This window comes from Apostichopus japonicus, chromosome 9 (genome assembly GCF_037975245.1).
Source record: "Apostichopus japonicus isolate 1M-3 chromosome 9, ASM3797524v1, whole genome shotgun sequence".
Classification (NCBI taxonomy): Eukaryota; Metazoa; Echinodermata; class Holothuroidea; order Aspidochirotida; family Stichopodidae; genus Apostichopus; species Apostichopus japonicus.
In genome coordinates this window covers 27,531,647-27,553,971 of record NC_092569.1, presented here as the reverse complement: position 1 = coordinate 27,553,971, position 22,325 = coordinate 27,531,647, and the positions used below count along the sequence as shown (strand labels likewise).

General features: G+C 37.1%; 1 protein-coding gene across 6 annotated transcripts in view; it reads left to right on the top strand.

Moving 5' to 3' along the window:
• Positions 1-22,325, top strand: part of LOC139974357 (fibrinogen-like protein A) — a 148,189-nt gene that overhangs the window by 11,662 nt on the left and 114,202 nt on the right. The window contains exons 3-7 of one of the 6 annotated variants that reach the window (XM_071981441.1): positions 2,469-2,555; positions 3,847-3,923; positions 5,258-5,386; positions 7,522-7,774; positions 10,152-11,869. The exons of 4 other annotated variants lie outside the window; for them this stretch is intronic. In XM_071981441.1, the coding sequence (XP_071837542.1) occupies positions 2,469-2,555; positions 3,847-3,923; positions 5,258-5,386; positions 7,522-7,774; positions 10,152-10,420 (815 nt within the window). In that variant the 3' untranslated portion in view covers positions 10,421-11,869. Of the gene's footprint in view, positions 1-2,468; positions 2,556-3,846; positions 3,924-5,257; positions 5,387-7,521; positions 7,775-10,151; positions 11,870-22,325 lie in introns of those variants that run through there. One more of the 6 variants, XM_071981439.1, reaches the window with a different exon arrangement.

Here is a 22,325-nt window from a genome sequence, read left to right as displayed (position 1 = left end):
ACTGTGTTATGACAGAAAAACATTTCAAAATTTCTTCATGACAACTTCAGAACAGACATTTTTCAGGCTTCAATCACTGATGTAACGTGAGTAACCAAAAAAACAACTTTTTCTCTATGTGATATTTCTGTAACAAGTGGAAATCTGATAACCATAATTTTGTTAGTACTCATAGTCCCAAGTGTGGAAACAAGATCACTAATGAGGAGAGACCCATCATGTGTGAGTGATAGCTCACTGAAATCTGTAACGTGAGTAACCGTGTAACGTGAGTAACCAATGTGTAACGTGAGTAACCAAGCTAACACACTGTGACAATGCAGGAAATGCCTATTATTGTCTTGTAAATAATTGCTCAATAAAAGAGGGCAGTGGGGGTTAGGGCTAGGGTTAGTACAACACCTGGAGAGTACCCTCCCATCACCCATGAAGAAGATTCAGCAAGAAGCTCGGAGGGTGGCCACTAGATGACAAGTTGCCTCCTCCTGCATATTTCAACCTGGAGCAGGAATGGGCTGGATCCACTTCCTTCAATTCTACCAAGGCCCTGATCCAAATAGACTTCTGAGAACTACACATGTGTATGTCAAATGAAATCCAGAGTGCCCACTGGAACCAAAGACAGGTGAGCCTGTTCACAGTAGCAGCTCCGGTTCCTCCGGTTCCCTCCATTCCAGTGTTGTGGCATCAGACAGCCTGGTCTACTCCAAGGATACAGTTATGGCATATGTGGACAAAGTTCTTGATGGCCTACCCCAAGCTTTGAAGTCTGTATCTGTCTGGTCGGATGGTCCGGCTTTACAATTTAAGAACAGATTCCTCGCTGCTGCTATTATCCGCCTTCAAGAATAGCACAATCTCAAGATTCTGTGGATGGGATTGGTGGACTCGCAGTGAAGCGTCGTGCATGAAGCGAAGTCAAATCTTGGAAGGCATTACCAATGCAAAAAAGCAACGTAGCAGCAACCACTGGGATGCCCAAGGTGGACGCCCATATTGATGCCACAAGCTGAAATTGAGGCGAGAAATAGCGAACTCAGTCTGAAATCTGTATTTGAGAATGCCAAGCAATCATTGGAATGTCCAGTAAACATCACTTGCAGGTACAGAACAAAGATGTCATCTCTTTCACCATTACAGATGATGGCAACAGCTCTGCTGAAAGGAATACCCCCCTCGGGAGATGGGGGAGGCCACAGAAAAATGCAACCTGCTCAGGGAGTGGCAATGCTGACCAGTATAGAACTCGGTATATACTGGTATGCCGTTGAATACGAAGCGGTATTGTACCCTCCTTGTAATAGAAGCAAAGGGGGACCAGAATGACGTACAGTACAAGTCACAGTGATGCAGCCAGCTGGGCCCAATTAAAAATGGCTAAACCCAAGGCACAAGATAGTCTATCTCAGGGAGAAACTCATCACCAAACTTGATGCACCAACCTTGGCCAATAACCGTGGGCACTTCAAATTTTCTGTCGCCTTTTGAAGACTAAACGAATCAGCTCTCTTCCAAAGCCACTTCCAAATGATACTCAATGTTCAGTTGATAAGTTAACAATTTCCTATTGGTTCATGGTTTTTGTTCAGTTGGCCTGTTACTTCCCCAGATAGATTTAGTTCCCTTAGTATTATATTCTGGGTAAATTCAAGTTTGACACACTGCTAGTCCTCAAATAAAACTTAGTTACAATGTTTAGAATTTGTTGCCGATTTGTGAAGATATGATTCATGCATTATCTCAAAAAGACATGGTATATCTCATTTAGATTGTGATATTATTGAATTACACTGGAGAAGATGTTCAAAATGTCAATTCCAGTGATATATGGGTGTTTCCTAGTCATTAACCAGCAGCAAGTTCCTCACGGACTCTGATTCCCTATGTATTGTATAGGTGGACAAACTGTAACGTGAGTAACCGTAACGTGAGTAACCGGTGAATACCTCATTTTCACCAAGACAGGAAACCAGGTGTGATTTTGATTGTGTTCAGTATTTTTATCATCACCTAAGGTCCAAAAAACATGTATCCATTTTCTTTAAATATATCCAGTATGAGGACACTTTTTGAGTGAAGTTAATTTTTGGCGTCGGGTGATTTTTAAATGTAACTTGAGTAACCGACACTTCTATCTCCTACAAGAAACAAGATAATCAAATTGTGTTTTCACCAATGTTGAGGTAAATTAGTTACCCTATCAATGCATAGAGAGCAGTCATTCAAAATAATGATTGGTGGAGCTATCAAACCATTTGTGAGCGAAAGTCTTCAAAAATGTAACGTGAGTAACCGTGGAATTGCCCATATACATATATACCTGCTATTTCCTTTCACATTTGTACTGTATTGTACTGTACTGGTATATATACATATATACCTGCTCTTTCAAACCTTTCCAATAACAACTTTTAAAGCTCTTAATCAGTATTTTATTTCCTTTCACATTTATTTTGACCTACTGATAGCTACCAATCTGTACTCAAGCAAACCTGTGGAGACCACCCCAATGCAAACTACTAGCAGTGAAACAACTGGCTCGACTCTCAGGGAAGGTACAGTAAATGTAGATGTTAGGTATTTGTATATTTATTTGTTTCATCACTATTTACAATGTGACGGGAAGTCTCCTATGCAAGGGAAGAAGGAAGGATTCATGCTTACAAGTTCACCTGAGCCTCTCTCTTTGAGACCATTGCCACATTGTCTTTTATTGATTTGTGATATACACTTTTTGGATCTGAAATGTGTTAATAACATTGACAAACAACAAATTTCCGACATTACATCTTAAGGATGTACAGTAGAGAGAGCAAAATCAGAGCATTGGAAACTGGAGGAAGCTTGTTTCTTGCTGTAAAACTCAAATGATGGCCCCACATTGCCCTGACTGACCTCCCCCTGCCTGACGTCAACTGTCATGACCTAATTTTCCATAGTTGTGATGACCCATAGTCTTACAACACACTCCTGCACACTGAATGACTAATGAGCACAGACAACGACTGTTTTATGTTAACAAACTGTGCTCCTTTAAATATGTTACATGACAAACTATTTCCCCTTGATTAGTTACAATAATTATTAAAACTGTGCAGCTTGAGTCGTGAACTGACACAAAATGCTCACTGCCAGCCAGAGAAATGTTAAGTCTGTGTGCATGTTCAGTTATTGCGACTGAAACAGACATGACGTTAAAATGGGTAAAGTTACCATAACTGATATAGTAGGGCCCATCAATAGATGTATGGGTACTATACGGTTATTATTAGGCCCATGATATGATAGTTAAATCGTTTAGCAGTAATCACTGTTCCCTGCTAACTTAACGCAAAAGACGATTTTTAAAGTACAGTATGGTACTAGATTGCCCTCTTGTTTTGGTGGCGAGAGGTACCTTATTCGCGTTCTGTGTTCTACTTATACGCTTTTATATTATAATTATTATTATTATTATTATTATCATTATTATCATTATCATTATCATTATTATTATTAGTATCAGATTTGATCTTTAAAAAGATCTGTCTGAAGTACTTCAAATTGTATAACACCTAGATAGTTAAGCACTGATTTTATCACAAAATTATTGTACTTGATGTAAGACTCAGGAAAATGAGAAGATGTTGCTCTGTTTGAGAGAGTACCTTGAGTATAATGGCTCTAAACCCATCGAGGGTACCAGGTTTAACATATTCTGAAATATTTAACACAATTTCTTCAATGGTATATTTTCATGGTGTGACCGACAGGCCTAATTATCCTTCCTCTTTCAATATCTTCCAGTTAATCAATTCCTTATTTCATTTAATTTTATTATCTTTTGTTGTTTTTACCTTATGATAGCCAGCGAATCAGTGGAGACCACCCCAAAGCAAACCACTACTGGTGGTGATTGTCCTCGTGATGAATCTTCTATTGAGGTGAGAATTAGATACTAAATTACATACAATTCGATGTAAGAGAATATTATGTTTGGAGAGAAAGATATTAGATTAGAATTTTGATGATGATCTGAGCAATTATGATTTTGCTTTGCTGTACAATACTGTATGTTGGCTGTAAATTATCACTTCCAGTGTTGACTAGAGATATCATAGAAATAGCAAAGAAATATGCTTCGAATAGTACTGCAGTAATAACCTGAAATTGGGATATTTTTTCCTCTTTGTCATCCAAAAAGTAATGGGACCCATGAGACTATTTGGTTATGATGTTAATTTTTACTCTTTTTAGGAGAGAAGGTTTGATATTGTGATTGGCATTTAAAGTACATTCCATGAAGCTTGGCAACATTAACACTATCAGTAGGACCAATTAGAACATTCGGTTTGTAATAGCTTAGAATCGTCAGAGATTTGCAATGAATTCGACACAAAGTATCCAGTCATCAACGTGTTCTTATTGCCTGAATTAACCCAAATAAAATGTCTGTTCATGGAGTGTACATTATAGGATGAGGTATTTCGACCGTCCCATGTGACATAATTGTCCTTCCTCAATCAGCATGTAGGTTTTTGTTAGCTATTTTAAAACTCTAATAAAAGTATAAATAATTGTCAAACTTGTAAACCATGGAACAATCTCATACTCCGTGGATCTGGTTAAATGCACATTTAATTTTAAGCGGACAATAAAATGACAAGTGTCGTTGTCTGGGTCTTGTCCTTTGTCAACATATTGTCATTGTATAAATTATTGTTCACATTTTTTGTACATAGCTCAGTATTAAATGCTCTGAACTTTCTCTCATGAATTTATTATTCCTGTGTGCAAACACTGCTATACATGGCTACACTTGTGTAGCGAATTGCCCATTTTGAATAACATTTTGCGATGTGATATCGAATAAATTATTCTCTGTTGTCATCATCGTCTTCCTGATTGCAGGTAATTATTTAGCTGGTACGTATCACAAAGCAAATTGCTCTGTAACTTAAATAGTCAAATTAGTGTACATAATACAAGTATGAAGATGGATAGCAGGAACCACATTTATTGTATTAGAGACGAAATCAGCCTGGAAGACTGCTGCACAAATATGAACACTAATTGCTGTTGTGAAAGTTATTTATTAACATTGTTTTGATTGGGCTCAATGGGTTCCATCACCGCAGGGAGTTTCTATTAGTGGCAGGGCTGATTATACTATTAATAACAACAAATAGATGAAATTTGCTACATGACAGGTACCTTTGTATGTGATCATTAAGTAATCTCTGTACTTTCTATGTTTGATTTTGGTCATAATTGTCAGATGACCAACTGCCTGGATTGGTTCAATGCTGGTTGTAATGAAACTAGCACATACACCATCAAACCAACAAACTGGAATGGACCACCCTTTGAAGTCTTCTGTAATATGACTGACGGAGGAGGATGGACGGTAAGTCTAGTATGACACCCTATAGTATAGACGATATATATATGTATAATATGACTGACGGCGGAGGATGGACGGTAAGTCTAGTATGACATCCTAGAGTATATACGATATATTGTATATGTATTATATGACTGGAGGAGGAGGATGGACGGTAAGTCTAGTATGACATCCTATAGTATAGATGATGTATTGCATGTGTATAATATGACTGACGGAGGAGGATGGACGGTAAGTCTAGTATGACATCCTATAGTATAGACGATATATTATATATAATATGACTGACGGAGGAGGATGGACGGTAAGTCTAGTATGACATCCTAGAGTATAGACGATATATTGTATATGTATTATATGACTGGCGGAGGAGGATGGACGGTAAGTCTAGTATGACATCCTATAGTATAGACGATATATTGTATATGTAAAATATGACTGACAGAGGAGGATACCTTTAATAAGTATGATATCCTATGTTTCATAAATACGGCTAAGTTTGCCTCAAAATGTAGTTATTCTGTGCATATTGTCAGATTCTAAGCACCAGAGGTGTGCCCTGTACAATAGTAATACACACATTCTCATTGACAAAATTAACATCCTGTAATATTACGCATTCACACTGGTGAGCAGAATCCCTTTGGTAGATTGGTACGGAACTAGTTTGTGACGCAAGCATGATGGGTTCTGTTCCTACCTATACATTTGCAATGGCAGTGAATTTGTCAGAAACAAATAAACCTTTTAGCATCCTCTGGAATTAGAAACAAGTTGCAACTCTATAAAATTATGGTTACTCTAATGAAACCATGTGCAGATGGTAGCAGTACATTGATATTCTTCCCATTGGTCTTTGCATCTTCCTTTGAAACTGAATTTTCTTTATTAATTTTGTACCTACCGTTCCAGTCCACTTGTGGTTATTACAGTGTTTAATTACAGTATCTATAAATTGGAGAATGTCAGAGTTGTTCACATGATATAGATTTAGAGTTTTATTACAAAATTAATCTGCCTGTCACAATAGTAAGCTCTTTCTCTCAGATAATGAGGTCATTTTAGATTTATTGAAGTAATCATCAACCTTGGGGGAAATGAGGAATTGGGCATTTCAATACAAACCAGAGCTGAGCCCAAAATCTTTCAGAATGTTTCTCGTCCAAATGAATCGTATGGAAGTTTGACAATAAGATTCCATTATATGTAATGCGATGGAGTTAATATATTTAAGCAACAATATCCAATAGTGGTCTAATTATCTACATTACACACACAGACATCAGTTAAACAGTTTTCTGTCCTGGTGTGTGTACAATCAACTATGGTAGAAGGTGAAATTCACTTTTCAATTTAAGTCAGTTCAGGTACAACGTCACACACATTCTAGGTTAGTCTAATATAGTGGTCCTTTTATGTCAGTGAAAGATACCACAATGTGTGGAATCTGAGGCCTTGTTAACATGATATCCTAAGAAAGGCTTCATGTATTAGATTCCCTAAACATACTGCTAACTACCTCATGGAAAACGTCAATGCATTTTTGCGTCCTGGTTTTAAGGTGGGGTCTCACTGTTACCAAACCTACCGAGTATTGACTCGAAAAGTAGATGATGAAAATCATGAAATTAAGACTTGTGTGTCACAAAAATCAGTTTTGGTGGGTTGCTGGTTTTTTGTAGAGGTAAGATGATTTATCTACAGATTTTGTTTATTTTACTAAACATCAAGTCCATAGTCCATACTACTGTAGCTTTCTGAGCTGCTATTCTGTGGGGGGGGGGGGGGGGGAAACTACAAATAGAATTCTGAGCATCCATTCTGAAGGGGATTGGGGTCCGGTGGGTGCTGGCTGAGTCCTCCTGGATGATCCTGGCCTCAAAGGTTGTCGACTACTGTTTCGGATATTAACCAGTATGTAGATACTATATGGGAATCCCATACCACTGACAGAAGGGTAAATTACAGGTGAGAGTAGGGATTCAGTTTGGAACATTGTCAATTACTGCTTCATTCAGAGGTCATCCTTTGCTTATGTAATAGAAGTAATACAGTCCACTTCTCAGTGAAAATGTTATTGATATAAATTTATTCTTATTTATTATTAAAATTATTCTTTTTGTTTTTACATTATACAGGTGTTCCAACGTCGTGTTGATGGTTCCGTTGACTTCTATCGTAACTGGCAGAGCTATAAAGTAGGCTTTGGTGAGCTGGACCATGAGTTTTGGTTGGGAAATGATAAGTTGTATTACCTCACCAATCAAGGTGACTATCAACTGCGGATCGATATGGTGAACAGAGATGGAGCTCCATACTACGCAAAGTTTGACTTGTTCCGGATCAACGATGAAAGTGACAATTACAGACTGTCTGGACTGGGAACTGCAGGTTTGTCCAAATTATAGGTTTCTCTCTGTGTTTGTTGTATACTACTTAACTGTACTATTTAATGTCATGTTCTGTTTGTTTCATAATATACTCGGTAAGTGTATTTTATCGTGTTATGTTCATTCTTTAGGGCAGCCAGATGCATGACCTTCATTGTTTTAAGCAACCCAAGTAGTCACCCCTGGACCTAGATTACCAGGCAAGTTCATTCGCATGCAACTTTAATATATAGCTGTGGTAAGAATTTTACAGAGGTCACAAATACATTAACAGTTTTAAGGCGATATACATTTTCTAAAGCAACTTTTTTTCAGTTATTGTAGCAATGGGAGAGTGGAGAGGCAGGGTATGTTACTTTATGGATGGGGATGGTTGCAAATGGTTATATACGTTATCACATGGATGAAAATATCCTGCTATCACTGCTATGGAATATGTGGATTACATTTTTATTTGGTTTTCAATACAATTTGTGTTGCTACATGGTGAATTGTCCAGTTCTGTAGTAAGCGTCTATGTCTTGTTTCTTTATTCCGCATGGTAATAATTTAAGCCTTATTATAGGTAAAACGAAATCCATTTCCGACCATGAACCATGCCGTGAAGTACTACAAGTCTATACAAGCCTTTTAATTCATTATTCTATTGTACTTATTCCCTTTGTGACCATGTTTAAAAATATGACACTTCTGGTGGAAACTCGTTTTAATGGTGGCATCATTAGCTGTTTGAAATAAAAAAGGGTGGGAGCTGGGTTGGTCGTTCTTTTCGTTATTTTGGTTGGGCTTACTGCATCTTTCCATTAAAACCTTCAACATATTTTGAGTGAGTGTTCAAAGCTTGCCTTTTATCAGGGCTTCATTTCTTCTCCAGTCTGTTAGTTCATAAACCTTCAGGATTACCGACGCTTTTCAGGGGAATTCAAACTCTATATAATCCCTTCATGAATAGACGGTCAGTATCGCCGGGATTAAAGGGGATGACCGAATGCATATTTATCTAAGTGTGGCCCACTGGAACCAAGCCATATTGCACCTACCTCAAGATATGGTTGTATGTAACTTATTTGGACAGCTTAGCCATTCCTTACTATCTGAAGTTGATCACAGTATGTGGTCTGTGATTTCATCTGGGTGGATGGTCTTTGAAAGCTTCCTTAGGCTATTATATAATCTTTTTGTTGGTTTACCCTTGACACCTGACATATTTGCAATGTTTACTTAGCTTTCAATTTTTTTCTGTAGTTAGAATTTCATTACATGCAATACTTTTTTTTAATTTCCTCCTGTTTTGATGAATGATTGAAATATTATGAAAGATAAATAAAGACATTCTCAGCTCAATTGCCCAGATGACATCATTCACTCAGCAGTTAGCAGGTCTGCAATTGCACCAAATTTAAAGAAAAAAATACCCTCATGAGACAAATTGCTGTGAGGATGTGTTATTGACCCCAGATACACAACACTTTCAGCTAATGCTTCAATCATCCATGAAAAGATCCTATTAATTGCTGCCATAGTTTGTAGGAGCAAACCTTGAACATATATTGAATTAACCCAACTCCTTTCTTCTGCCATCTTCACTCCAGAGTGGGTGGGTGTCGACTAGTCACCACTATATTTGCCTGAGAATATTCCTTCCTGTTACATTGCTACATTAACAAGGCATAAAAATCCAGATAATTCAGTGAGAAATCATTTGCTATCATTATAATAATTAAAATGTGATTAGTAAGGTAATAGATCTTGGCTGGTCTATACTAGTCCTAAGAAGCAGGATAAAAAGTTATTGGATTAACTTACACTCCGGTTCCTGGGTTAATTAATATGGTTAAATATAAAATTACAGTTAAAACAAAACTATTAAAGATTATTGTTGTAACAAGCTGTGGGATATCACATAGATCACATACAAGGACTAACAATTATATGCTAAGACATCACATGAACCAAGCATAATGAATGACAGTGATATGCCAAGACATCACATGAACCAAGCATAATGACAGACAGAGATATGCTAAGACATCACATAATCCAAGCATAATGACTGACAGTGATATGAAAAGACAGTAGACCAAGCATAATGTTCTTACAGTGACATCCTAAGGCCTCACAAAGACAAGCACAACTTCCTAATACTGATATGCTGAGATATAACATAACTCAAATACAACAGTGATATGTGATGTAGACTGTCACAGAGATTAAGCACAAATGTTCTGTTGTGTAGTGATATGTAGGGATATCACTCTATAGATGCAACATATATCCAATCATATTTACTAATTGTTTAATGTGTCTATATTGTGATAGGTCCCTTAATTGTGATTGATTGTAGTTTAAGGGAATATCTTTATTTGTTTAATACACAGACACAGATGGAGGTCAGCCTGGTGGTCTTGCTTTGAGTATTCATCTTAACTTTGCCTTCAGTACCTTTGACAGGGACAATGATAATACAGGCAGTATTAACTGTGCTGATATTCTCCATGGTGCCTGGTGGTACAAGAACTGTGCAACATCTAACCTCAATGGTAACTATATGGCAGCAGATGATGATATATCAAGTATAAACTGGTATGATCTACCTGGAGGTCGAAATAACATCAAATACACAGAAATGAAGATAAGACCTGTCTAGATACGGTTCTGTCCACTAAGTACTTGATAAGAGGATCAAAACTAACAAACACACTGGAGTTCAGCAAATATATCATCCATATCAGCAAACAGAAATGTCACAGATAACCCAAATTTCATCCCCTCCCCCCCCCCTCCATGTACACAACCTCCTAAAAACTTCTCTAAACAGACACAGACACACCCAGGTGTGTTTTACAATCAGACTGAGGAGCTCATGGTTTTTCCTACTGTTCAAGTCCACGTACCCTAACCTTAACAATATCCCTTAACAATAGAACTTTTCTGAGGACCTGGTGATTCTTACCGTCTGAGGACTCGCAATTCCTTTGTTCAAGCCCTTAGTCAGAATACAAAACAAGTGCAGACACACACATTCTTATGTATTGTCATCAGTCCTGAAATAATATTTATACTAATATTGTTTGCACAGGTATATGTTCAGATACTTGTTCTCAATAAGAGTAGTTACCCCCATATCAAATTATGGGATGGATGGAATAGCCTATTGGAATTCTCAACATGCATTTCTCACAAAAAAATACATCTTAAAAGGTTGTATTGCTGAATCAAATGCACTGTAATAGTTTCCTAGCCTTTATGCATAGTCTACCCAAACAGTTTATTGCATAACAGTGTTTTACACAGAATTTATTTATTATCTTGACTCTCTGTATTCCATTTGAATGACTATGTACATATTAATGTTCGATGTTTATTGAGAATTGATTGGTAGAGACTTTCCAGCAGAGGAAGGGGCTCTCTTGCATTTTGACAAAGGGGACTGTGATATTATTCCTGAATCAAGGTATCACATTCGCACTCGCCAGATAAGCTTGGATACACACATGCTTGGTAATTGACTAGTTCAAGGTTTAAAAAAAGGATTTTAAAATGCAACAAGTTAAGGTGTTTAAACAATTAGTTTGACTTCTAACTTTGAATAAATGTTTCAAAAACCTGTCTACTTTAATAACTAAAAGGAAGTTGTATATATATACTATTAGTGATCAGCTCACAGTACCGATGTGATATACAGTCTGAGACTGCAGCTTGTCAAGTTCAGGAAACTAGGTAAGATCTTGTGACAGCACCCTCTGTTGGCTCATGGGGATGGCTGGAGAACCCCATTGAGAAGTAACCTGTTAATTGTGAAATAGTCAAACTGGATGGGTAGGAATGATAATGCATTCATTGTAACCATCGGTTTATGTCATGTTGAGATTAGCTCAATGAAAATGAATTTATGGTAACCATCCGTTTAGGTGATGTTGAGATTAGTTCAAAGTTAATTTGTGTAAACACGGTAAGCAGGCAATGATTATTAGGGCTTCTTTAGGTACTTCATAAGATTGGTAAACTGTGTATGATTACATCTGATTGGTAAGGATGATTACATAAGATTGGTAAACAGTTAATGATTATATCATTTTGTAAGGATGATTACATAAGATTGGTAAACAGTTTATGATAACATCAGTTTGGTAACGATGATTACATAAGATTGGTAAACAGTTTATGATTATATCAGTTTAGTAAGGATGATTACATAAGATTGGTAAACAGTTTATGATTATATCAGTTTAGTAAGGATGATTACATAAGATTGGTAAACAGTTTATGATTATATCAGTTTAGTAAGGATGATTACATAAGATTGGTAAACAGTTTATGATTACATCAGTTTGGTAAGGATGATTACAAAAGATTGGTAAACAGTTTATGATTACATCAGTTTGGTAACGATGCTAACGGAAGGGATGTTAACAGGTTATGATTACATCAGTTTGGTAACAATGATTAAATAAGATTGGTAAACAGTTTATGATTATATCAGTTTAGTAAGGATGATTACATAAGATTGGTAAACAGTTTATGATTACATCAGTTTGGTAAGGATGATTACAAAAGATTGGTAAACAGTTTATGATTACATCAGTTTGGTAAGGATGATTACAAAAGATTGGTAAACAGTTTATGATTACATCAGTTTGGTAAAGATGATAACGTAAGATTGGTAAACATTTTATGATTACATCAGTTTGATAAAGATGATTACATAGGATTGGTAAACAGTTTAGTTGGGTAAGGATGATTACAGAATGGAGGTAAACAGTTTATGAATACATCAGTTTGGTAAGGATGATTACGAAGGGAGGTAAACAGTGTATGATTACATGTATATGATAATGGTGATTTATGTGAAGTTGGTAAACTGATTACATCGGTTGGGTTATGTAAAGGATATAAGACTAGTGATAATATATTTGTTTGTTTAGAATGAGACTGTTGGTTTAATGGTCACATCTGCAGCATATATATTTTCACTATATTGTCCATCAGTTTGGACCAGCCCAGGCTTTAAAGCAGTTGGTTAATGTTTCACTGTGCAGCATTTTTTTCATTTAAGATATTATAATCCTTACTGGATATATATATATATATATATATATATATATATATATATATATATATATATGTATATATATATATATATATGTATATAAATATATATATATATATATATATTTTCATTTATATATATTCATTTGCCTTTGTCGTTTACCACCATTGCATTAACATAAAGTCTGTTCAAAGTATCTCTTTCGAGATCCGGCTTTAGGAATCACAAATAATTTCGAGTTGGTTAGCATCATGTTTGATCTCTAGAGTAAGGCAAAATATGTCACCAAAAACAGAACTAGTATTGTTCGATACAGGTGACAAACGCCTACAGTGGAATTACGACCTTCCTTACCGGTTTCGAACCTCTGGACATACAATCAGCGTCCATAGCCTAGTGGTTAGGGTGTCCGTGTACAGAGCGGAAGGCCCGTGGTTCGAATCCCGGTGGAGGCTGAAAGTTTTTTCACTGTTCTTGATTTTCCAACTCATTACGATTTTCATTTATATATATTCATTTGCCTTTGTCGTTTACCTCCATTGCATTAACATAAAGTCTGTTCAAAGTATCTCTTTCGAGATCCGGCTTTAGGAATCACAAATGATTTCGAGTTGGTTAGCATCATGTTTGATCTCTAGAGTAAGGCAAAATATGTCACCAAAAACAGAACTAGTATTGTTCGATACAGGTGACAAACGCCTACAGTGGAATTACGACCTTCCTTACCGGTTTCGAACCTCTGGACATACAATCAGCGTCCATAGCCTAGTGGTTAGGGTGTCCGCGTACAGAGCGGAAGGCCCGTGGTTCGAATCCCGGTGGAGGCTGAAAGTTTTTTCACTGTTCTTGATTTTCCAACTCATTACGATTTTCATTTATATATATATATATATATATATATTTATATATGTATTTATATGTAGATATATGTATTTATCTATTTGTTACTTAGTGCAAGATTCATCAAATAAACATAGCGTGATAATTATCAACACTAATTCTCTCTATGTTCTTTGGTCACTCGTTCCATCCATTTCCGGGAGTCATCATCAGGGGCAGACTGACCCATGACCTACACCCTTGAGTAAAACTGCGGTCATTATACGCCAGTGTTGTAAACAGCCACACTCAAGTCACAAAACAGCCAGGTAGTTAGCGAATCCAAGAAGATTGTAAAACAATTTCCCATAGAACTAACACAGTGACTTGAGTCTATGATTAAACTGGTGCCAGGAAAATCACTGATAATTACTTGTACTTAGGATGAGGTGTCTCGTTACAACTCTGTACTATGCCAACTCGACCAGAAGCATAACCAGATATAAACAGGTGACATGCAATCAACCCCCGCTTCTCTTCCCCCTACTCCCTGGCCCAGTCCTACCAGTGGAGCTGCAGGGAGCAGTCTACCCTTGGTGCAGCAATAGAAATGGGCCAACAGAGGAGAGTCTGCATCCACCTAGTAAGCCCACTCATGGTTTGGGTTTTGGCTGAGAACTTTCTAAACTTGTCACCTCTTGACATCTAGATATGACACTTTCAAGCTTTCTCTCTTGAGGACAGGTTTTGGTTTGAATTCCCAATTTGATGGTTATCGTGAGAGAACTTAAAACACTGAACATTGTTTAAGGAAAATAATAAATATTCTGATTTCAAACACTTATCTTCAGGCTGTTATCGGTCATAGGAACCATATGGCCCTGACAAAATGAGTCCACACCAGCTGCACTGACCTAGTTACGTCAATGCCCATACCCTACAACCCCCCCCCCCCCCCACCGCATCCTCTCCCAGGACAAAGTGTCAAGATTAATCCCAAGTTCTGAATACAACTTTAACGTAAATGTATAAGGCCCACTGGTATACCAGATCGCATTCTAAATTTCCAACTATCATTTTTACAGTCATTAACGAGATCATTATGAAGAGACTATAATATTCAATGAGCGTGAACACCAGAAAAGAACTTGAAGGTTGGCTGAGAGCACCACATTAATTTTGGTATATAGACCGCTAAACAACTCTGTTATCACCCCAGGATGTACTTCGTTACAAATTTTAATATTTGAGAAACAACCCTCAGTACATCCGAGGCCTATCAATTAAAGCGGCTGGACTACTTAGTTTAACACACTATCATTGGTTCAGTTTCTCAGATGCAACACAAAACTCAATAGGAAAACAAGACCTATAGCCTGAAATATTTGTTTACATTAACATTAACAGTTTATCAGTGACAAATAGTGTTGAATGTCGACCAATGGTGCTCTGCTGTTTATAATAAATTTACATGAACAATATTTTGGTTGAGTTATTGCCATTTTTGGTTTCATGCTGGAAACAAAGGAACCTATGCAGTCGGGTTAGCGTGTGTGTGTGTACGTCTGAGACACTTGCTTTGATTCACGATAACTCAACAACGGAGTGTTGGATTTATGTGGATGTATTATAGTGAGGTGTGCCCTATCGTTTTTAGCACTGACCTTATGAATATTAATAAGGTTATGGGGTCAAACGTAAAAAAGTTACATTGTAATAACTTGAGACCTTTGTTGGTTAATAGCTGGTACATGCAGGCCATCTGGGCCCCAAAAACTCCTGAGCCCATATTTGGGCTGAGTTGGCCCAAATGTTTTATTTACACCTCAATGCATTCCGGCAAGAATTTGTGGGGCCCAATATTTTGGGGTCCACAGTTTTTGGGATTCAATATTGGGGGGAGGGGGCAATTATATCTTTTAGCCACATTATTTGGGCCAAATATTTTTGGGGCCATTTAGACGCAAATTTTATTGGGCCAAAGTATTTGGGAGGGGACAAAATTTTCAAATTCCAATAACGCCAAAAACTTAAATCAGAAAAAAAAAACTTAGATTGTATCCAAATATGGAATACAGTGTTTGGTTAATATATGGTACATCTGGGCATAAATACTATGACATTGGGTGATGACATACAACGCTTAAATATTCCAATAACTCCAGGAACCATAGTGTCCGTAGAGCTCTTGTTTGCATAGAGGCCAAAATATTAAAATTCCAATAACTCCACAACCTTAAATCAGATTGTATCCAAACATGGAATACAGTTGTTGGTTATAATATCTGGTACATGTGGGCATAAATATTATGATATTGGGTGAGGACATACAACGCTTTAATATTTCCATTAAGCAAGGAACCATTGTGCCCTTTGAGCTCTTGTTTGGAGAGAGGCCAAAATATTAAAATTCCAATAACTCCACAACCTTAAATCGGATTGTAACCAAACATGGAATACAGTTGTTGGTTAATAGCTGGTACATGTACTACAACACTTTAATATTCCACTTAAGCGAGGAACCATAATGCCCGTTGTGCTCTTGTTAAACAATGGATTAACATTTAGGCCTACACTGAGGAACTGACGTCATCATCGAATTATCCTTAAAGGAGCATTCCAGGACTTGAGCATACTTTAAAGATTAATATCTCGCAAACCAGACTATAAACAGAAACATTACCGACACTCAACTCATTCCTATTTCTTGGACAGTCAATATGACGTATTAAGACTAAATTCATCCTTAAATAATAACCAAACCTGCTTGGATGTGAGTGAAGCTAAAAAATATATATTCTTTTATGCATTAAAAGCTTGTAGACGTTTTATTTCTTTCGTTTACTCTGTTAGTGATAACAACACGCATAGATAGAACTATGGAACAAATATTGTACTACACTTGCTGAATATCGGATTTGATTTGGCGGTTAATAACCTCCCCACCCCCCCCCCCCCCACCACACACCCCATTGCTCTGTGCCCATCTCCGATTGGCCGACTGGTCAGTCACCCCCTCCCCCTTTCTGGTCCTCATTTCATTATCGTCTTGACCAACGTTAACGCCTCCATTGATACCAGATGTATTACAACGGGTAAATAGAAAAGAAATGGTGCCATGGCCGTTATATACCTTGCATGATTACGTTTACATCCATTGTGTCAACGGAAAAAATGAGCCTGTTGTAGGTCGGTAACCTTTTGACTCCAATGAATAGGAATACTCCAAGTTATAGCCAACAAGAGTATACAGGAACAAGAAAAGAAACTATATCTATAAAAATATGGTAAATCCAGTGGCGTATCTAGAATAGCTGGCACCCGTGGCGGATTCTTCCTATTGTCACCCCGTGCCGGGAATGCCGTCCTGGGGGAGGTGTCTAAGACTTCGCCCTCTACTTTGAGAACACTTTGTTTAATGTAAGGTGACTTAAATGCAAAATGATGCTATCTTTGGCAAAGCCTTGAACTGATTACACAATGATTTACAAAAACAATATGGAATTTGGGGGCATGGGGGCTGTAGCATGGCACCTCCCTGACTGGTATCCGGATGGACCCCCATCCCCATCCGCTTAGTACGCCACTGGGGGAAATTGCTATGTCATTCAGAAAATTGCGCTAAAATTTATGAAAAGGAGCACTTTTGCACGATTTTTTTAAACATATTATTTGAACAGTTACTATGCAACGACTGAGCTCTGACAGTATTACAAACTCCACAAGAAAATATTTGTGGAAGCTCCTTTCTCAAATTCTACTGGTTTATGTCACAATGGGTTTTTCGTTGGTAACCATGAAAGTCATCCAATAACTGGAATAAATATCTACAAAACATTGGATTTTTGTACCAACTCGTGAACCAAAATGGCCGCAACGTCCATATACGAATTAGTGATTAATCTTTGGATATTACTTCCTTTATACTATATCATATAGTTGTAAATCCATGAACATATACAACAGTGGTCTTTCATGTCTCATAAAGTTATATTACAGTTTTTGTATAGGCTCATGTCATTGTTCAAAATCAGAAAGAAAAAGCTCTCGTTATCATAAAGAGAATATTAATTCTCAGCGATGCGGTAATTGCTTCTGATGATAGCACAGATATCACGTTTTGAACATGGTAGACGATATTAAAAAGAAATCCAATTTTCAAATAGAATATATAATAAGCCTTACAAACTCATGATTAATAAAACCTGTAAGTAAATGTCATATTAATCAAACGCGGTTCAACGGGGTTTAATGCTCCACTATATAGGCCTATCATAAACAAAATTATAATAATAATAATAATAATATTTAAATACACTCATAAAACAGAACGGGCTTTTCATACCAAAAAAAAAGAGGGAAAAGTTAAAGCGGAATCAATTTCTTTGACAGATTAACATGAAAAATGCAGACCTTCACACACACACACACACGGCAATGCGATCGATTGCGTTGGTAAATGGTGGAAATCGAGGTAATTCGTCCGTTTATACACCTTCCAATCGAGGTATCACCGACAATCGAGGGATACCTCGATTAGAAAAGTACTGGCGTGGCGCTATTTGTGATCCTTTAAATGCTAGGAAAGTGATTTTGGTTCAATTTGAAGTAGTACCTCGTTTGGCATCATGCCACCTTGTTTATATACATCTTTGTGTATACATGACTACGGCGCGATATCACACAAAAAAGTCAGTACCTCGATTACACACGATGGACTGACGGCTGCGAGTCACTACATCGAATGGCTGGATCCCGCATGATTTCCTCGGTTTTGCGGTGGAAAACTGTCCCGTCGCAATACGGTGGTAAATATCAGGGATGTAAGTCTTTCGGATTTTTACGGAAATCCGGTTTTTTTTTTAATTCCAATAAGTCTTCCGTATTTTTACGGAAATCCGTTTTTTTTTTAAATTCCAATAAAGTTCCACAAAATTGTTCGAATATCAAAGACACAACGCGGCAAAAATGCCTGGCCCGTTGTAGCAAGCTAACTTCAATTTTCACTCATCGATCACTCAAAATACCATTTCCAGTTTCGCATCATCGCATTGCACTGTACAACATTGTGCCATGTGAATATCGTCGCGTACATGCGAACTTCAAATCGCTATAGCTCATTTCTGTCGTTGAAAAACCTTGCCTAATTCATGTTGATTGGACTGCTAATTAATATCTTCGTAACTGCTGGTGCTCGACATAAGTTTTGGAATTAACGCTTGTGATATTTGTGAGCGGCGGAAATCTACGGGATACGCATATGAAAGTCGATATTTGTGATCGCATTCGAATGTGAGACTGTTTTTTATTCCGTAGTTCGCTGCGACGTATTCGTAACTTTGAGCTAGCCTAACATAACGATAGTGTGTAAGTAGTAAGAACTAGGGGTAAGATGTGTTAGCGCTAATACTTCTGAGCTAGCCTAACATAACGATAGTGTGTAAGTAGTCAGAGCTAGGAGTAGGATGTGTTAGGACGGCATTCACCTGGGGTCTCCGAATATTTTTTCCGGTTTTTTTTGGGGGCTGCACTTACATCCCTGAAATATAAAATATCTTTTTTATTTAGTTAAAAATGTAATATGATCCTAATGTACCCGCTTGAATTCACTAATCGAAAAGCCATAGGGCCTAAAACTAGAGTTATGATTCGTGTTGACCATTGTCTAGGACTAAATGCCTACACCCCCTGTAGGCCTATATATGTTGCTAGGCTAGGCCTATATATTTTAACAGCCATAACATAAGGTTAGGCTCTGCAATATCATGCAGTACTATTTTGATAAAATATAAGAGATAACAAGTGATCTCATCAGTGGTAGCCTATGAACTAATGCATGTGGACCTAAGTTTGTATGGTCCTTAAAACCTATGTTGAAATAATTTAGCCCTTTCATTTTTTTTTTTGCGCCTACGAGACTATTTTTAGTTTGTTATTTATGCATTTACTTTACTTGCATTTAGGGGAATGCATTCAGCCAAGTTTCTTTCTTTCTTTTAATATGATAACTTAACTTAATTGTTAACATTTTCTCTGTGACATTGTTTTGTTCTTGATAGATGGGCCACAGAAAAAAACCTGATTATGCTGTAGCAGCTAGAGAATGGATAAATTCACATAATGAAGACCCACCTGGCTTTTACATTAAAGAAGTGTCACCCACGATTGGTGAGCATTACATGCATACATTTGTTAACCACAATGACATTAATTTAAGAGAATATGTATCTAGTTTGTAATATTTATTGTCCTTTAACTGCCTACTGTCTAAACGTTTCTTTTTTATAAGTGTTTGTAGAAAAGTACACTGGGTCTACAATTGTATTACCCAGGATAAAGAAGAACTATATGGACATAGGTGGAAGATGCATGTTGTATATTTACTTGTTCTACTTACTACAGGTAAAGGGCTGTTTGCAGACAAAAGCTTCTCAACAGGCGAATTTTTGGTGGAATACAAGGGGAAGTTGGAAGCAGCATCTAACTGAAAATGTTGATGACCTGACATGTTTACTATTTTGTTGATGGGAAGAAGGAGTTGTGGTAAGTAGGTCAAATGTCTTGTTATACCTCTTCTCATTCCACAGCAGCTTCTACTTGAATTGGATATGGTGTGTACTAAGCAGCATAAAAATGTGTTATAGTATCAGGACCAAAGTAAATTTCCTTTCATATTATTAAATAAATGTTGTAGTTCTTTGAATAAACTCAGTTTGTGTAGCATTCCCTTCCTCATACCACATCATCTTATCACCCAGTGCTGTAGGAATCAAGTCCTTTTGTTGTGGACTTGGACTCAGACCTGGGATGTCTTGCAGTCAGACTTGTCTCAGACTTCAGATCCCCTGGACTAGGTCTCAAGTCTGAGTCCAGATGTATTCCACATTCTGTATGTCAGTATAGTAGGAGTTTACACATATGGCCACATAGTGGACCTTCACTAATTGATTGTATTATTGTAAGTGAAGAACTATGTAAACGATTGTGGTGCCAACTGAAGTTGTAGGTTTCATCAGTAGAATAATTTGACTTATTTTTACCAGTGAATTCACAACATTTACTTTCTTTCAGTGTTGATGCAACTTTGAACCATTGCTTAGGGAGATATGCAAATGATGCATGGAAGAGTCCCAATGCCAAAGTATTAAAGATTCTCATAGATGGCACTGCACACCTTGTTTTGGTAGCAAGGTGTGATATCCTTCCTGGTGATGAAATTCGATATGACTATGGTAGAAAAGATGTACCATGGAGACAAGTTAGACAGCAGGTATGTAACTTGACATGCTACAATGACTAACACTGTATACTTAAACATCCTTCTTATTTACTCTTGTACATTACTCATTCTTTCCAAACATGTAGGAATGTTTCTTGAGGAGACTTTTCAAACAACAACAAAATTCCAAGTTTCCTGTTGAGTAGGATACTTCAGGTAAAAATGTTACAATTCATGTACATTGTAACATATTGCACATATATTGTGTGGCATGTACTTCATTTTGCAGATCATAGCCACAAAATGGATGGTTTTTTGTGCATGTCTTTGTGACATTCTTTAGTTTTATGTCTTTTTCAATTTCATGGAATTTCTTAGCTTCTTAATTTAACTATATTCACTTTTTCTCCTACAAAGTTTAGGAGTTAATGAAACTGACAAATCTAGTTCATTAGGTTCTAATGGGGAACATACTGAGGAAAGTGATAGCACTGATAAAAATACCATTAGAAAACAAACTGCTACAGCAAGCAATTACCAAAAAGAAATACCTAGTACAACAGAAACATGTGAAAATGAGAGTGTAAGTTTCAAAAGAGATACTGAAGAAGTGGTCAATGAATTGTTACTTTCTCTTGACAACACTTTATTTGGTAAAGCTGCTAAGGAGGCAACCTCAGATACATCTAGTGCAACACATACTAACGGGGAAGCAAGTGAGAATGGAGCTCAGACAGATAAAGCTAACAAGGTGGTGCATTCAAACACATCTAGTTCCAGAAAGAATGAAGCTCAGACTGAAAATAACAAGCTGGCTTACTCAGACACATCTAGTACACCACATGTTCTTAAAGAAGCTAGTATGACTGAAGCTCAGACACACTCAGATATGCCCAGCTCAGCAGTTGCATCTAATAAGAAATCTAGTATAAATCAACCTGAGAGTGATAGTGCTAGCAGGCAGACACAACGAGACACAGGCAGTTCAACAATCACTACTCATAGGAAATCAATTCCTAATGAATCTCAGAGCGATAAAGCGAAAAGTCAGACACAATCAGATACATATGTTTCGACAATAACAAGTAGTTGTGAAGCTATTATGAGTGAAGTTCAAACACAAAAAGCTAATACCCAGACACAATCAGACACTTCTAGTTTAGCAATTACTACCAATAGCGAAGCGAGTATAAATGAAATCCAGACTGATAATGCTAGTAGGCAGACACAGCCAGACGCAGACAGTTCAACAATTGCTACAATTAGTAAAGCTACAATGAGTGAAGTTCAGAAGGATAATGCTAAAGGGCAGACACAATTAGATGTAGTTCCACAATTACAACTAGTTGTGAAGCAGGTATCAATGAAGTTCAGACACAATCAGAAACGTCCAGTTTAGCAATTAGTACTAATAGCAAAGCTAGTGTAAACGAAATCCAGGCTGATAAAGCTACCAGGCAGACA